An 18,166-nucleotide genomic window follows, 5' to 3' on the forward strand; every position below is an offset into this window, starting at 1 on the left:
AGCAGAGAGTCATCGACGTTTGCGCTATACTCTATGCCGAATTGAAGTGGTCTCAGACCCGGACTCTTTTTTTTTTCTCTCCCTGGAAATAAAAACGTCTGGGTTTCCGAGGCTACGTCATGAGTGATGTGACGATATAAAGCTCATTCTGATTGTGATTCTGATTGTTGCGAACGCAGTGAGCACTTACTATGAGACCTAGCAGATCATGTCTGTCTGTCTGTGTGTCTGTCTGTCTGTGTGTCTGTCCCGCTATCCAAATATGGAGTGTGTTGCATCAGCAATCACTCAGCTCCATATATGGGCACAAAAGGGGCCAGGTCCACATATACAGTAACAGCGTGACAGACACACAGACACACACACAGACAGACAGACAGACAGACATGATCTGCAGGGTCTCAGCTGCGTTCGCTTCCCGCGTTTGCGCGTCTTACTGGTGATTCAGAATGTGACTGTGATTGTGATTGGTGTCTTGCAGGCAACGACCTGTTCCTGGTGGCGGTCCACGAGCTGGGCCACGCCCTGGGCCTGGAGCACTCCAACGACCCCACGGCCATCATGGCGCCTTTCTACCAGTACATGGACACGGAGAACTTCAAGCTGCCCCTCGACGACCTCATGGGCATCCAGAACATCTATGGTAAGTACCTTCTATACCAGCACATGGACACAGAGAAGTTCAAGCTGGCCTCTGGATTATGGTAATAACTTCAAACTGGATGAAAAATAGAGTCTGCAACACTGGTATGAAACTCAGCTCCACTGGTTTATTAGATTCGACGTTTCGATCCCTTATAGGATCTTCTTCAGGAATAATGTGACAGGGAATGGGTGTGCACCTATATACAGGAAGGGGTACGACTGATTGGCTCTAACGATGGGTGGTGACTGCTGCCACCTAAGCCCAAACCAATCAACCAATTTCCCATGTCACAATAATAATAATAATAATAATAAACATGTTTGAATATACACAAATACAAAAAAGGTACAGAATGTGTACAAAATATGCAAAATCTAAGCACAATAATACACATTGATTTCAGGATAGGACACAAAAAGGTTGACATGGATAAAATCTCATTTTAAATTCCAGATGACTCATTTATTAATTGTTTGGTGTTGAAAATAAAAAAAGACCCAAAGCTCCTAGTGAGGAAGCTGAGACCATTACTTAGATTATCAACAATTGTGTCCGATGCTGAGAACAAATGGGAAATGAGGGGCACTCCATCAGAGTACATCATCCGACAACCTACAGATAATAACTTAAAACGGGCCTCTGGACTATGGTAAGAACTTACCATACTTATAGTGAGTATTTCGGTATAGAAGAAGGGCGTTGCGGTTGGAACTGCCAGGCAGCAGGAGGCCTATAGAGGAAGACCAAAGAGAAGATTTATGGATGTAGTGAAAGAGGACATGAAGTTGACAGTGAGAGAACAGCTTAGGAGGACAGGGTGTGACGGAGGCATGATGATTCGCTGTGGCGACCGCCGACCCCTTAGGGGAAAAGCCGAAAGGAAAAGAATACATTAAAGTGCATTTTGATGCCAATACTTTGCACTTTTACGCACGTAAAGGTTTAATTCCGGACACTACTGTACTGTACATTGCCGTTTTGATACTTTTACTTTACTGTAAGTAGTTTGTTTTTCACCACTGATGGTATAAGGTCCTCTTATTCACATCGCTCCTGCTGTGTGAGACTGTAGATATATCGGCTATTTTCAAATGACCGAAATGTACAGTATATAGGGCTGAAGTATGTTTAGTAATAATAATCTAAATCTACAAAGTACCTAGTAGTGTAACTACAATTTTCAAGTAGTGGAGTAGAAGTACAATATTTGCCTCTTGAGATGTAGTGGGAATTGGGGAAAAACCCCAACATTGTACGTATAAGTACCGAACTTATAACTTAATTACTTTCCACCACTGTTATTTTTTGGCTGCATGGTGGGGATATGATTTACCCCTCTCTGCTCCTGGTCGGACTGATTTAACCCATTCTGACCGGGAACCCATTTTGGTGTCAGCGTCATGTCATGCTTTAGCTATTGAAAAATAGCAGATCTACAAGCTCATAGCGCGCCACCACCGAGTGGCGCGCTACGAGCTTGTAGGTCTGCTATTTTTGAAAGAATCGAAGAACGACTGTGACATTTTTTTTTAGAATCTGATCTCGGGTCAGAATGGGTTATAATCAGACCCAGTGTGTAGTCCAGTGGAAACCCTCGTACGAATCTGATCTCAGGTCAGAATGGGTTAAATACGTGTTGCGATGTTCTTCTTTGTTTTCCTAGGGCCCCCGGACAAGGTGCCCCAGCCCACCAAGCCCTTGCCGACGGCGCCCTCGCCCCCCCGCTCCCAGCCCCCCTCGGACCCTCGCAAGCCAGACAGGCAGACCAGACCCCCGAGGCTGCCGCCGGGCAACAAGCCCACCAATCCCAACGCCAAGCCCAACATCTGTGACGGAGGCTTCAACACCTTGGCCATACTGAGGCGAGAGATGTTCGTCTTTAAGGTAAGCACGGGCCCTGTGGTTGCGAACGCAGTGAGCACTTACTATGAGACCTAGCAGATCATGTCTGTCTGTCTGTCTGTCTGTGTGTCCCCCCTTTGTGCCCATATATGGAGCTGAGTGATTTGTTTGTGATTGATGCAACACACTCCATATTTTGACGTATAGCTGCTTTGGGGACTCCTTATATGGTTATGGCTAAGTTAAAATAATAACTTAAAAATAAATCTTAAAAAAAACCAAATATGTACGAGCTGCGTTCGCTTCCCGCGTTTGCGCGTCTTACTGGTATGCCAGTTTGATTGATTGATTGATTGAACATAAAATGACTTGTCTTTTAGATCTACTGGACCCTCCCTAACATTTTCGTCTTGTTTTTATTTGTTGACACAAAATTGTGAGTATATTTAGTCGTAGTTTTAGTCGTCGTAGCTTAGTTTTTATTTCCTTTCCGTTTCGTTTTCCTCTGTGAAAAAAGGTAGCCGGCAAACATTTTTCGCCGTAGTTTTAGTCGACGGAATCAACACTTGCTGCGCATCTCCTGATCTTCAATCCTCGTAGATATTCTTTGCCATTTTCGGCATTAGTTTGAGAACCTCTGTTCTTCTATTTAAAAGCCATGAAAGTTGTCACACATCAAAAAACAACGCAAAAAAAAGCAAATCTACAAGCTTGCAGCGTATGGTGGTGATGGGACTCGTTGTGAGCTTGTGGATCTGACATTTATTCGACCACGTTTATAATGCCTATAATGACGCAGTCCAAAAGGTGTCTTTAACACTGCAGCAGAGTTGTGCAATGTGCGGCTTCCACACACAAAACATTCAATAACACAACACTGTAATAACTATAATATATTTAGTTTATTAGTTTGTTTTTTTCTTTCCATACAAAACATTCTTAGTTCATCAGTTTTTTTCTTTTTCTTATTCTGGAAAAAAAAAAAGGGTATAGACTGACTGAAGCCTAGGCTTATTACGTCTACCCTTTTGTCCATTAAATTAAAATAATACAAATGAAAATATATATGTACATCCCTTTTACAGGTCCTCAAACAACATTTCTACTGAACAGTGCAACATTCATGTTTCTTTTCCTTTTTTTTTCTCTTCTTCTTCTTTCTGAATAACAAGCAAAAAAAACAATATGCTAATGAAAGTCGCAGTAGTAACATGAAGTAGTAGTTCCTTTACTCTGTATAGCTATTTAATACTTTTCTTTTGAATACCTTCTTAAATTTATCCATTCCACAGCTTCACACCCTTTATCGTTATACAATTACTTCTCACGTTGATCCTTTCATTTTTTTGTTTAAACATACATTTTCCTCTGAGTGAATAACAGCTCTCTCTCATTGTGAACAATATATATATATATGTGCACTATAATCAATTCCTTTATAGTATTATATTATAGGCTTGTTCGGCCAGAGCACTCAACGCCATCGACACACTTTCCCCTCTTCTTGAAAATGTTGAACACGAACATGTTCAGGTGTAAATGTTCCGCTGACACCGGGCCTCGGCTTTTCGTTATTCTAGCTCATTCAGGACGGGAAAAACCCCTTTTGGTGTTTTGAAGCATTATGTTATATACTTCAGCTATTGAAAAATAGCAAGATCTACAAGCTCATACGAGCATATACCGTGCTATACGAGCTTGTACATGTGCTATAGTATTTGAAAAATCGTGAATATGTGGCACAAATCTTTGAATTCATATTCTTTCAGAGCGAACGTTTTTAACTCAAAATCTTTGCTTCCGGGGGTGGGGGGTGGGGGGTGGGGGGGTCCCTAGAAAAACATATTTTCAGATGGGGGGGTCCGCAGCCAAATATACAGATAATTCCGAGGCTCCTTGACATGAGAAAGGTTGAGCACCGCTGACATAGAAACATAATAGGATTTCAGAAAACTGTTTAAATGTCTTTTTAAATGAGTCTCGGGTCTAAATGGGCTAGAGACACTCCCGTAATAATGACCCAGTACCGGCTGGAATGTTCCTCTCCACACCGGCCGCCTTTTATTTTCCCACCACAATGAGAACAGGAAGGCGGGTGAGAGAGAAACAACAGTATGAAGGGGGGGGGGGGGGGGGGACTTTACTTTTTACAGTCAAAGGGGATTCAAATGGGTCCAGTTTCAATGTGCTTGATCTGTTTTCAATTACGGTCCAAGTCTGTATACAGAAGAGGTGGGCGAGAGAGGGGCCGAACAATTGAAACCAGCGGTGGAAATAAGTATAACCAAGTGCATTTACTTAACCCATTCTGACCTGAGATCAGATTCAAACGAGGTTTCCACTGGACACACACTGCAGGTCTGATGAACCCATTCTGACCTGAGATCAGATTCTAAAAAATATCAGTCGTTCTTCGATTTTTTCAAAAATTAGCAGACCTACAAGCTCGTAGCGCGCCACTCGGTGGCGCGCTATGAGCTTGTAGATCTGCTATTTTTCAATAGCTAAAGCATAACATGATGCTAACACCACAATGGTTCCCGTTCAGAATGGGTTAAGTAACATTTTGAGGTATTACTTGATTATTTCAAATTTCCAGTACTTTTACTTTTCTACTCCACTACATCTCAGAGGAAAATATTGCACTTTTACCCCCGCTACATGTATTTGCACATTTTAATTTCTATAGTTACTTTGTATAGATTTTGAAAATTATTTTCAAAACATACAGTAACCACTTCAGCCCCGGCTATATATATATATATATATTCCGGCCATTTGAAAATAGCCGATCTACAAGCTCGGATCTTCTATTTTCAAAAGGTGTTTAATACATTTGAATACTTTGAAATGAGACATTCTGCACAATGATAACTTTTACTTTTGGTACTATAAGTACATTTTGACGCCAATGCTTTTTAACTTTTACTCAAGTAAATGTTTTATTCCGGACGTTTACTTGTAACGGAGTATTTCTACATTGTAGTATTTATTGTTATTATTATTATTATTATTATATAGCCTATATTTGAGTACTTTTTCCCACCACTGATTGGAACCAACCATGCTATAGCAACTATAGAACTATAGAGTCGGAGTGGAAGGATACGTGAGAAGGAATTGCAACGGGTCTCTCAGATGACTGTTTTAGGCAGAGGGAGACTGTTTGATAAACGAGTTTTGTATGTAACATTATATACAGCAAGGATCGTTTTCGAGGAAGCAATCTGATAGGTTGAAACAGCTTTCAGTTTCTAGCCGTGCTTAAACCACCATATTGGAACGGCTAATCAAAACAAAGAAACCACCTGCTCTGTTCTCCCAGAGCGCTGCAGCAGACTCGGTGGCTAGACTAGCTAAGTTTCTTGGGATATTTGTGGTCGTATTAGTGGCTACATCTGTCATTAAACAAATTATGATTTTTGATTTAGTGAATATCTTGGTTTTAAGGGTAACTGTTATATAATTAATAATTGCAATATTACACTTCTGCTCTACATTTCGGAACGCGGGCGAGTTCCTGCAGCATTGCAGGCGTGCACTAATGAAGATATAGAACACCCTCTTGTGTAATATTGATTAATTCATCGGGAATCAGGCATGCTGTGATGTTGGGAGTTTTAAATCTATATAGTCTCTCTCTCTCTCTCTCTCTCTCTCTCTCTCTCTCTCTCTCCACCACTTGTCTTTGTCTCTCTCCCCTATTCTGTTGAAGAGGTCAGTGCGTTTGAGCCATGGGCGGCTCGGCATGTGTGTGTGAGGCACTGGTGGAAAAATTACTCACGTTATTTTATCATGTAAAATGATAAAATGATGCAATATAGAATATATGTAGTGGAGTAGAAGTAAAGGTATTGGAAATTGGAAATACTCGAGTAAAGTAAAAAGAACAAAAAAAAACCTCTAAATTGTACTTGAGTAAATGTACTTACACCACTGGCTGTGTGAGCAGAGGCTGGAGGATTGGATCTGTGCCCAGAGGGTGCGGAGTCTCACTCCAGGCCTTAATGGTTACCACAGATGGGTCTCTCTCCTTGGCTTCCCTCTCTGTCATCGGTTGCTTCTTCCAAAAACATCAAAAAAAGACACACCTACACACTTGGCCGGCGCTCGCATTTCCTCGAGGAAATCAGAGAGGCTCACGGCTCGATGAATATCCAATGGCCTTTAGCGTGTTGTTGAACCCTGGAGCAAGGCCGAGCGCGTTGTTGTAGGTCTCAACGCTTCCCGTGTAATTGCATTTGCCAGGTATGCTCGCTGGCTCTCGGGGGGTCAACCGTACAAAGTACGTCTATTTCAAAAAAGGGCCACAATATCAACCCAAACAGCTGGAGTTTAGTTTAGTTTATACAGCGTTTGTCAGAGACGTTTGTCGGGAGAGCAGACGGAGCTAAAGCACACACACCATAACAGATGTGAGAACCGACCGGTGCAGCTCATATTATAGCTAGAAGTATAACGTCGACGAGTTCGTCAGAGTCGGCGAGCAGGTCCAGCTCCACAAGGTGTTTTCCGAATGACCTGCGCTAACGACATAGAATTAGGGGTGGGGTGATTATTTTGGGTTACCTCACGATACGATATGCGTGGCGATATCAGGCCCTCGATAAGGGGGTGAATATTGCTATATTCAATACATTGCAAGTGTTTTCATCAACAATATATCACAACAATATATCGTAACTGAAGATGAAAAAAAGAACAATAAGAGGCAAACATTTGGAATCATGTATTTATTCCAAAATGTGTCAAAGTTTGCCACAAACTGGCCTACTACTAACGAATCAATATCACAGTATCGCGATATATCTCGATATCGATATATTGGCACACCCCTACATAGAATGGTAAATGGTGCATTTATAGAGCGCTTTTATCCAAGGCGCTTTACATAGACATGTGCATTACATTCACCCATCCACACACACACACATTCATATACACACCGATGGCGGAGGATACCACGCAAGGCACCAATCTGCACATCGGGAGCAATTAGGGGTTCAGCGTCTTGTTCGAGGACACTTCGACACTAACTCTGGGGGAGTGCGGGATCGAACTGGGAACGTTGAACATTGAATTAGGGTAGTGAACGCATCGGGGAAAGCCTAATATCTCCCCTGGCTAAGGGGGAATTCAACAGGTTTTTTTTAGGCTAGTGATTAAGATGTTCGGCCTTAGTGTCCCTTCCCGTGCAGGAGGTCTGGGTTCGAATCCCGGTGCGTTGCATCAGGATAGAGGAAGTGTTTAATGTTCAGAGATTCCAACAGCACACTGTATACAACCAGGACCACGGCTCAGAAACAGACTAGTCTGACTATACTGCAACAGCATGCACGTCCAATGTTCTCATTAAAACAGAACAACGACATTCATCGATATGGTCGTGAAAAAGCTGTTTGTTATGATCCCAGTAAAATGCAAATAACGATGCATGTAATGTGCTGGCTAGGCAATCAATGTGAAACAGATACTGTGATTGCAATGAAAATGACCTGTACTTCAATGCACTAAACACATTCTCTTCTCTTCTCTTCTCTTCTCTTCTCTTCTCTTCTCTTCTCTTCTCTTCTCTTCTCTTCTCTTCTCTTCTCTTCTCTTCTCTTCTCTTCTCTTCTCTTCTCTTCTCTTCTCTTCTCTTCTCTCTTCTCTCTTCTCTCTTCTCTCTTCTCTCTTCTCTCTTCTCTCTTCTCTCTTCTCTCTTCTCTCTTCTCTCTTCTCTTCTCTTCTCTTCTCTTGTGCTGTGCTGTGCTGTTTAGGATCACTGGTTTTGGCGAGTCAGGGATAATTCGGTCATGCCTGGCTACCCCATGCTAATCAACGTCTTCTGGAGGGGCCTTCCACCCAAGATCGACGCCGTATACGAAAACAGCGATGGAAAGTTTGTCTTCTTCAAAGGTACCTACCGACAGACAGACAGACAGGACCTTTATTGATGTCCGGTCGCCTAAAACAGCACAGCAGTCAAGATACAGTTACAGGGCAAGAAGGAGTAGCCTATACAATAATATACACACACTGTACACAGACAGGCAACTCCAAGCCCTACAGCATGTTATGGTTAAACGAAGCTGGCCATGGCTGAGTGGAAGTAGGGGTTCTGGGGGGGGGCTGGAGCACCCCCTCCCCCCAGGCACAGCCCCCCCCCCCCCCTCGGACAAAAAATAATAATCATTTTAATCAAAACAGATTTGTGTTACTAGGCCTAATAAATATGCTCTATCACAGTATCGCCTTATCTTGGTTAATTGCCTGTGTCAGTTTTGCCCATTTGCGTGTGGAGAGGGAAAGTAAATGCCACTTTTCCGCGTGAAAACGTGCGAACGCACGCGCACCCCCTACTGAACATTCAGCACCTCCTACTGTAAATATCTTCCCGCGGTCATGAAGCTGGCTGAGTACGATAAATGCCTGTTATGTAGCCGACCGGCTGGCTCGACATGCAGTCCTGGGAAAGTACTTGACCGTTGACATTAGAGGCCGACTATTGTTACCTGACAGTTCCGTCCTGTCCTGCTGTGTTAAAAAGATCATTGTGAAAGCAGCTTCGCTGTCTGGATCAGGAAGGTCACGGTGCCTCTCTAGACTGTAGTTAGTGTGAATCAGTGCTTTGACATGAATAGAAACGGAACACTAAAGACACCTTTTATGAGACACCTTTTATGAGTCTGTGTAAATGTAATGGGCATGTCAGACCACTTAAAAGGGTACATGTATAAGTGTAAGAGGCGTGACAACTTGAAAATAGTGTTGCTCAATTAATAAATTCAATAAAATTACGAATTAAAAAAAATAAAATAGCAGATCTACAAGCTCGAATCTTGAATGTATATTCTTTCAGAGCAAACGTTTTTAACTCAAATCTTTGCTTCTGGGGGGGTCCCTGGAACAACATATTGCAGAACGGCTGACAGAAACATACATAAAGCTACGTCACTTGTTACGTAGCCACGTTGTTGCTGATTGGATAACAATAATAATAATAATAATAATATCTGGGACTTATATAGCGCTTTTCATAACACTAAGACGCCGTACATGTTCCCCAGGGAAGGGAACATGAAAAATGATATGATGTTGTTCCAACCAGCGTCGTTTTCGTCGACTAAAACCAAGACGAAAAATGTTCGTCGACTACCTTTTTCCACTGACGAAAACTACATGGAAACTAAATGAAAACTAAGCTACGATGACTAAAACTATAAGACTAAATATGCTGACAATTTCGTCAACAAATAAAAAGTGGACAAGAGATCCAGTATAATGTCATTTTACAATTATAGTTGCGAATGAGTTTTGTGAATGATGAGGGGACGTTTGCAGGGCAACAGAGCTGCGCATTTATACAACGTCAAACTGGTGTTTTTGTCACAACTTGCACCACACAAGCCTCGAGTCCGACCAATCCGAAGCCTCGAGTCGATCTCTCCGTTCACGTCATGGGGCCAGTCCAATGGCGACTCTTCTACATAAGACTGCTATTGGCGAAGAACATTAATTGGGAGACTTTCCAGTCTGAGTAGCGAAGTGACGAAACAAATTCACGGAATGCAGCGAATCAGGCTGTAAACCAGGATACTGTGTATAGAACACGATGTGTGAAATGGGCGCTGCTCGACTTCCACTGAGTCTCTGCATTAGATAACAGATAGTGAATTGAACACCAATAAAGGACCTTGGGTCAAACAGAGGCATGGAAATTACAGTACAGTACAGTACAGTACAGTACAGTACAGTAAGATGTTATGTAACTTAAAAAAATAAAAATAACCTATAATGGTTGGTTGGTTTGGAGGGGGGGGGGGGATAAAGGAGTGTATAACATTGTCTTTGTAAAATGAATATTCCCCAAAGGACGGATTGTAATTGGAAGCATACTGTAGGCCTACCTGAAAGACGGGAAGGAAAGGAAACTAAATACATGAAATACATACACTGCAGCTACATATAGAAGGCATTGTTACATAACTTTGTTTATTGTTGTTAAGCCTCTCTTCCGCTGGAGTCCTCCTCTTAGAGTATATATATATTAATAGAGACGGCACCCGGAGGAAAACCCTGAGGCGAAATGGACATGGTGGCCGAATTCGGTACTGCAGCGCTGGGCCAATTCTGGTCCGTTGACTATCATTGCGCACGTTCATGATGACACGTGAACGCTGTTTCATACGTGAACGCGTGCAATGATAGTCAATTACGGCACAGCGCGCGTTCACCATTTGGCCCAATCCATCCCAGAATGCACTCTGTTCCTACCCCCGGAAGGAGGAGTGAAATCGCCTCATGCGCTTTTGAGCAACTTAACCCATTCTGGGCGGGCACCCATTTTGGTGTAAGCACTATGTTATGCTTTAGCTATTGAAAAATAGCAGATCTACAAGCTCATAGCGCGCCACCGAGTGGCGCGCTATGAGCTTGTAGGTCTGCTATTTTTGAAAAATCAAAAGAACGACTGACATTTTTAGAATCTGATCTCAGGTCAGAATGGGTTCATCAGACCAGTGTGTGTCCTAGTGGAAACCTCGTATGAATCTGATCTCAGGTCAGAATGGGTTAATATATACTCTAAGGTCCTCCTTCACTCTGGGTTTTTTTTCGTAGAGTGGACCCTAAAAGGATGGCAGTGGTGGAAAGTAACTGACTATATACTTTACTTAGTATTTTTTATTTTTTACATCTACTCTACTACATCTCAGAGGCATTTTTTAGTACTTTTACTCCACTGCAATATTTGACAACTTTATTTACTAGTTACTTTGTAGATTGTGATTATTATTATTATTATTATTACAAAACAAACATTAACTCCTTCAGCCCTGTATACATTTTGAAAATAGCAGATCTACAAGCTCACAATAACAAGTCAGTTGCTTTCCACCACCAATAACAAGCCATTTACTTTCCACCACTGCCATCCCATCTTACTGAGCGTGTGTAGATCTGCTATTTTCAAAAGATTTGAAAACGTTTTGAAAACTTGAAAATGGGACATTTTGATGCCACTACTTTTGTACTTTCACTGAAGTACATTTTGAATTCCGGACTTTTACTCATTGTAGTATACAGTATCTACACATTGCAGTATTGATAGTTTTACTTAAGTAAATCATTTGAGTACTTTTACCACCCCTGAAGGATTATATATACTAGAGGAACATTGTTTCATTCAATAGATATCTCTGTTAGATATACTAAAAATGATCTCAAAATAGACACACGTATTAAAATAATTATAATAACAACAATAAAGTACGGGTCAGCATGACCAGTCTGAGAGGAAATCTTGAGTTATTCCACCCATCCATTTCTTACATTCCAATGTGCTCTCTCTCTCTCTCTCTCTCTCTCTCTCTCTCTCTCTCTCTCGCTCTCTCTCTCTCTCTCTCGCTGCGCTCACATGGGAAGATACAAAGATACAGTCTATATACAGTTCATTTTCAATGGAACCAGTGTTGTTTTTGGCAGCACATTTTGATTTTAGTTTTAGTCATAACAATAAAGTACGGGTCAGCATGACCAGTCTGAGAGGAAATCTTGAGTTATTCCACCCATCCATTTCTTACATTCCAATGTGCTCTCTCTCTCTCTCTCTCTCTCTCTCTCTCTCTCTCTCTCTCGCTCTCTCTCTCTCTCTCTCGCTGCGCTCACATGGGAAGATACAAAGATACAGTCTATATACAGTTCATTTTCAATGGAACCAGTGTTGTTTTTGGCAGCACATTTTGATTTTAGTTTTAGTCATAGTCTCTTCAATAGTTTTAATTTTGTTTCAGTCATATTTTAGTCACCTGGAATGTTTTGGTGTTAGTCTAGTTTCAGTCGACTAAATATCATAAGATTTCTGTCGATTAAATCTACAGTTGGTTTAGTCGACTAAAATGTGTTTTGGCGGGCCTTGATGCCGTTATAATGACCGTTCTTAACTTTTTACACTTGCTGAAAATAGCCGATCTACAAGCTCACAACGCGTCGCAGCAGGACGCGTGGGGAGCTTGTAGACCAAGTGTAAAATGTTAGGAATTGTCCACTTGTCCCTTCCTAACATTTTAGTCTAGTTTTTATTTGTTGACGAAATTGTCAGTATATTTAGTCTTCATTTTAGTCATCATAGCTTAGTTTTCATGTAGTTTCCATTTAGTTTTTGTCAGTGAAAAAAGGTAGTCGACGAATATACGAATTCGTCGACTACGAATATTTTTCGTTTTAGTTTTAGTTGACGAAATCAACACTCAATGGAAGCCAGCGATGTTTGTAGCTGCTGCTACAAAAGATACAAATATACAAAGCCACCCCCCATGCATCTCTCTCTCTCTCTCTCGCTCTCTCTCTCTCTCTCTCTCTCTCTCTCTCTCTGCTGTATCGTGGGTCCCCCCCCCCCTACCCCCCCTCTGTTTTTGGCTCTATAAACACTTCCTCCTGACCTGGCCCAGACCTCCACCCCCTCCCCACCCAGTGGAAGAAAAACTACTTCCTGGGATGGCAATGTAACCTTTAACCGACTTATTACTCACCAGGAATGAGAGAGAGAGAGAGAGAGAGAGAGAGAGAGACACAGACAGATACAGATACAGATACACAGAGAGAGAGAGAGAGAGAGAGGGTGTTTTCTCTTCCATCCTACAATAAATGCGCCACGTATCTGAGTGTGCGCGTGTGTGTGTGCGCGTGTAGTACGGTTGTAATTCACGTAACTCGAGAACCGTTTGACCCACCGACTTCACATTCGACACACGCGTTCCACACCCCCACAGGGAGTGCAGTGCCCGGTATCGAGTCGGTCGGACCCACGGTTCTCCAGAACCACCACAAAAGGCTCTGGTCAGGCTCTGCCAGTGGGCCTATATAATAAGGCCAACTCCTTTCACCTGTGCAATTTCCAGCCTCTTCCTCGGCCAATTGAGGCTTCACCAGATATTGCCAGATATTTGCCAAATTGATTGCCAAATACACTTTTCAGTTTGTACTATTGTAGTCTTCACATACAGACACACAGGCATCATACACAGATCTCCATGTGGGACACCGGCTGACGGTTGCTATGACAACGTATATCATTAGGTTCCCAAGTTGCATCGTTCCCAAATAGGCCGGTGGCCGACTGCGACGGGCACGTACAGGTCTAGTTTAGATTAAGTTCACAAAACTGAGACGAGGACATTTCATTGTAAAGTTGTTTGGACACAGGGACACCACCAGGGACGCATGTTTTTCATTCTTTCTGTTTGTATTGGCATATGGCTGGGTCGTGTTGAAAATATGAGATGAAAATATAAGATTTCTTTCCACACATAATGACAGTTTTAAGATAATTTCGTGGAGGTGGGATACATTGTTTATAAAATCATAACCAATATTAGCACACAGTCACGCACTCATGCACACGCACTCGCACACATGCGCAGACGTACACACACCTAGGATTACCATCTTTGGTCCCATGACCAAGATACAGAGTGACCATCCGCTCGGGCTTAATTTATACTGGCCTACAAAGCCAAAGTGCATTTTGGGATATATTCTCTATACTCATGTATTGTCTCAAAGGTCAACTCAGGCTTCATACACACATAAAGAACAACTGTTCTGTGCTCTGCCTGTGTTTCATGGCCGCCTCAATGCTTTTCCAATGGAAGTCACGTGGTTTGACCAAACACTCGTGTTTGATTGGGGGGAGGGGGGCACACACAACTGTTTCAGTCTCAGTTGTCTCAGTTGGGGACAAATGCGCTCCCCACGACGACGATTACTTACGTTTCCGAGCTTATCGGGTTGCAACTCGTACGGGGCTGAGTCGGCTCAATCGAACTTCGCAACGTTCGCCACGGCAACTCGCTCGCTTTAGCTCGCTTGATGGTGCATGGCTCTCGTTGCTCAAGTTCGCTTGAGACGGCGCCCCTCCGTCTCCGTCTACGGGGAGGATTTCAGTGTAATATGTATGGATTTTGAGGCTTTCTAGTAGTGTATATACGAGTACGGAATTGCGGAATAGCCAACACTGCGTGAAAAGAGGAGTTAAGGGCAATTATGGGCACTGTATTTTGCCCATAAACCTCAAGTTTAGCAGGCATATACAGTTAATATACGCTAATATACAGGTGTGATGGTACAAGTCGGGAGTTTACCGGAGTTTGTTGGAAAGTTTAACGGGAGTTTCCTGTAATATACACATCCGTATTCCATGCTTTTTGCGCAGTGCAATCCATGTTAGTTCACCGTGTTTGGGTGAGATGGGGTTGCTCAGAGTTATGGGGGTCTGTGTCCCTAATGCATACCGAACTGGGCATCCTTCAAATGAAAAAAGAGGTTTGAGAAACAACGGTCTACTGTACATTACCACCATGGGGAGCAGTTAGGCCAGATGGAGAACGAATGTATAGCCATGAAGCGCGAAGCCATGCTTTAAGATAAAAAGGAAAGGAAAGGTACTATGTTTACCCAGGGTAACTGGACTAAGCTCAAGAACTTGTTTACAGCCAGGCCCTGCTCATAGAACATTTCATGGTAGGGGTTCAATGCCTTGTCCAAGGGCACTTCAGCGGTGGTAATTTTAACGTGCCGGTCCGGAATACGAACTAGCGACCTTCCGATATCAAGACCGCTCCGCAAACCGTTCGGCCACCGCTGCCTGGTTATCTACGTTGGTAGAGAATTCAAGAGATTCAAAGATTCAAAACTAGCTCACATGTCGCAATGCAACACATTTTTGCTACTTGTGAGTGAGACATTAGCATAATTTGGAGATACATAGGTTATCTGCCCACATGATTACTATCAGAAAATTGAGCGTAAACCGCTAAAGCATATCACTTACTTTACCTTTCAGCTTCTTTTCAGCTTGCATTTACACTCCATAGTATAACGATGTCACTCTTTGCCCAAAATAAACTGATTGTCAAAACTGACAACACATTCGTCTCCCTCTCTCTGTGTCCAGGAAAGCAGTTCTGGGTGTTCAAGGACACGGTCCTTCAGCCGGGTTACCCCCAGGACATCTCCACGTTTGGCAACGGCATGCCCGCCCAGAGCATCGAGACGGCCGTCTGGTGGGAGGACGTGGCCAAGACCTACTTCTTCAAGGGAGACAGGTGGGTGGAGAGACACAGCAAAAGTCGTCAGGGTGGAACCTGAGACACGCTGCCAGGCTGTTATTGCCAGCCTAGGTGCCCGGGCTGCTAGGCCGGCCCGGGCCAGTTTTCTCCAACTGGTTGGTTGTTTGTATTAGAACAGAAGAGAACATCAGGTTTAGAATGATAACCTTGCGCTAATTGTTTAGGAAACTAGTGCTGTGGGAGGGGGAGGGGGGTTGGGCTGATTTCACCTGCTTCACAAATCGCACATTATGGGACTTGGGATTCCAAATCCTTTTTTTGTCATGAGATTATTACTTGCGCAAGCAGAGCGCGCAAGTAATAATTTCGCCCCGGTCTGTGTGCACCGTGCCAGCCAACCCGCCACTTGATGCGTATTCAAATAAAACAGCAGATTTGTGCCTGGTTTGCTCGGACCAGATTACATAAATGACCATATTTCTTACGTCATCATTGAGGGCAAGTATGCCCTCAATGACAGAGTACATTTCTAGTTTGTATTGTTTTTGCTTTAATCCATGTATTTGAATTAGAATAGTCTTCTATTGAAGTTATTCAAGTATGGAGCACCCTGATGTAAACAAGTCTTCGACCTGTACATCAACCTGTACCTTTCTCGGACTGTACCCATTCTGCAATCTGTTATATAATAACATTTCCAATCAATCAATCAATCATGTTGTGAAACTGTTATTATTGATATTGGATGGAGCCCGCACACCACAGGTACAAGAAAGACGTTCTTTATTGAGAATTCTGACCACGTTTCGATCTGTTTGATCTTCATCAGGTCATGTGAACATACACAAAAGTTTGTACTTTTATAATAAGGGAGTGCCCCCATTATCCAATCAAAACACCACATGTTGGTGCCCCTCCCGTCACTGCAGGTGTGACCCGTCAACCCTGAGTGAGTTAGGTGGGGGGACCCAGACATATTGATACGGTCCTGTTGTTACGGTTACTGTTGTGACAGTGTTTTATCTGACGTTGGTCCAACTGTTTGTTTTCTCCCTGCGTAGGTACTGGCGCTACAACGAGGACGTACGGACCATGGACCCGGGCTATCCTAAGCCCATATCCGTGTGGAAGGGAGTGCCTGAGTCGCCGCAGGGCGCCTTTGTGGACAAAGCCAACGGTAGGACCTGATTCTCCCTGTAAAGCCGCGCTATGAACTTCTACAGTAGGTCTGCTATTTTTGAAAAATCGTAAAAATGTGGCGCAAATCTTTGAATATATATTATTGTTTCAGAGCGAACGTTTTTAAAGGGACACTTCACCCTTTTTGCAAAAAAATATATGTTAATGAAGTTTAGGAGCTTTAGAACACTTTCCTGGGGGTCTTTATGTATGTAATATGTGGTTTTAGATCTTTTAGATTGTAGCAGTGAGCCTGTTGTCTCTGATGTCATGGACACTGGGCTCACTTCCTTCCTGGACTACATGTTGTCTCAGTAAGACAGCTCTCCCCCCTATCAACAAGGAGGAGCAGTGCACCAAAGAATTATGGGAATTGTAGTCCAGGAAGGTAGTGAGACCAGTGTCCATGACATCAGAGACAACAGGCTCACTGCTACAATCTAAAATATCTAAAACCACATATTACACACATAAATACCCCAAGGAAAGTGATCTAAAGCTTCTAAACGTCATTAACATATATCTTTTTGCAAAAAGGGTGAAGTGTCCCTTTAACTCAAATCTTTGCTTCTGCGGGGTCCCTGGAACAACATCTTTTCAGGTGGGGGTCAGCGGCTAATTGCATATAATGTTGGGGGTCCTTGACATGAAAATGTTTGAGAACGACTGATATAGAAACAGGGGTTTTTCAGAAAACTGGCAGGATTTAGAAGACATGTGTAGAATCGTCCTCAGGTCTAAATGGGTTAAGTACAGTACTTAAGTAAAATACTTAAGTAAGTACTTTAGTTAGTTACTTTCCACCACTGTCCCTGACCAATCAAACTCGGCGGTTTTAAGCGCAGGGCTAATGAACTAAGGGATGTATTTTTTTTAAAGATAGAAAAGAAAAGGTATTAAATGAATACAATCGCTTTGAGGGAAAATATGTGTTTATTTTTAAATACAGTATAGGGCCTATAGCATAAATGTTTAGTGAATTCCAACAGGGCGTATAATTGCATCCTTATTTTGTGTGTGCATGGGCAGATCTCCAAGCTCGTGGGCTCGTAAACTCATTTACAATTTAGGCATTTAGCAGACGCTCTTAATCCAGAGCGATTAACAGTAAGCAAGGACCACACATGGTAATACATCAAATATATTCATGTTCGCTCATGTTGTACGAAAGTAGAAAATAGGACCGCGAGAATCTGCAAATGTATATAAAATACAGCCACTGTTGATTCCACTGGTCTCTGGCACACAGTCCTGTCTGCACGTGTAGGCAGCATCGATTGAAATTCACCCCCGTTATTTGGTCTCGGGTCCCAGACCTGCGTATACGTGACACCGATAAGACTATTGATCTGTTATCTCCCACTCGGAATGGCCAAATGGCGTTGGCTTACCGCCACAATTAGAAATGTGCCAAGTTGGGGAAAAAAGAGGACAAACTTGCCCCTAAAAC

General features: G+C 42.8%; 1 protein-coding gene across 3 annotated transcripts in view; it reads left to right on the top strand.

Moving 5' to 3' along the window:
* The window catches only part of LOC308336105 (matrix metalloproteinase-16-like), an 82,249-nt gene that overhangs the window by 60,038 nt on the left and 4,045 nt on the right, over positions 1 to 18,166 (top strand). For all 3 annotated transcript variants that reach the window (XM_080793350.1, XM_080793352.1, XM_080793351.1), the window contains 5 exons: positions 482 to 643; positions 2,310 to 2,530; positions 8,248 to 8,386; positions 15,423 to 15,573; positions 16,599 to 16,714. In XM_080793350.1, the coding sequence (XP_080649476.1) occupies positions 482 to 643; positions 2,310 to 2,530; positions 8,248 to 8,386; positions 15,423 to 15,573; positions 16,599 to 16,714 (789 nt within the window). The remainder of the gene's footprint in view (positions 1 to 481; positions 644 to 2,309; positions 2,531 to 8,247; positions 8,387 to 15,422; positions 15,574 to 16,598; positions 16,715 to 18,166) is intronic.

The sequence above is a fragment of the Protomyctophum bolini genome (assembly GCF_963924005.1).
Source record: "Protomyctophum bolini genome assembly, chromosome: 21".
Taxonomy (NCBI): Eukaryota; Metazoa; Chordata; class Actinopteri; order Myctophiformes; family Myctophidae; genus Protomyctophum; species Protomyctophum bolini.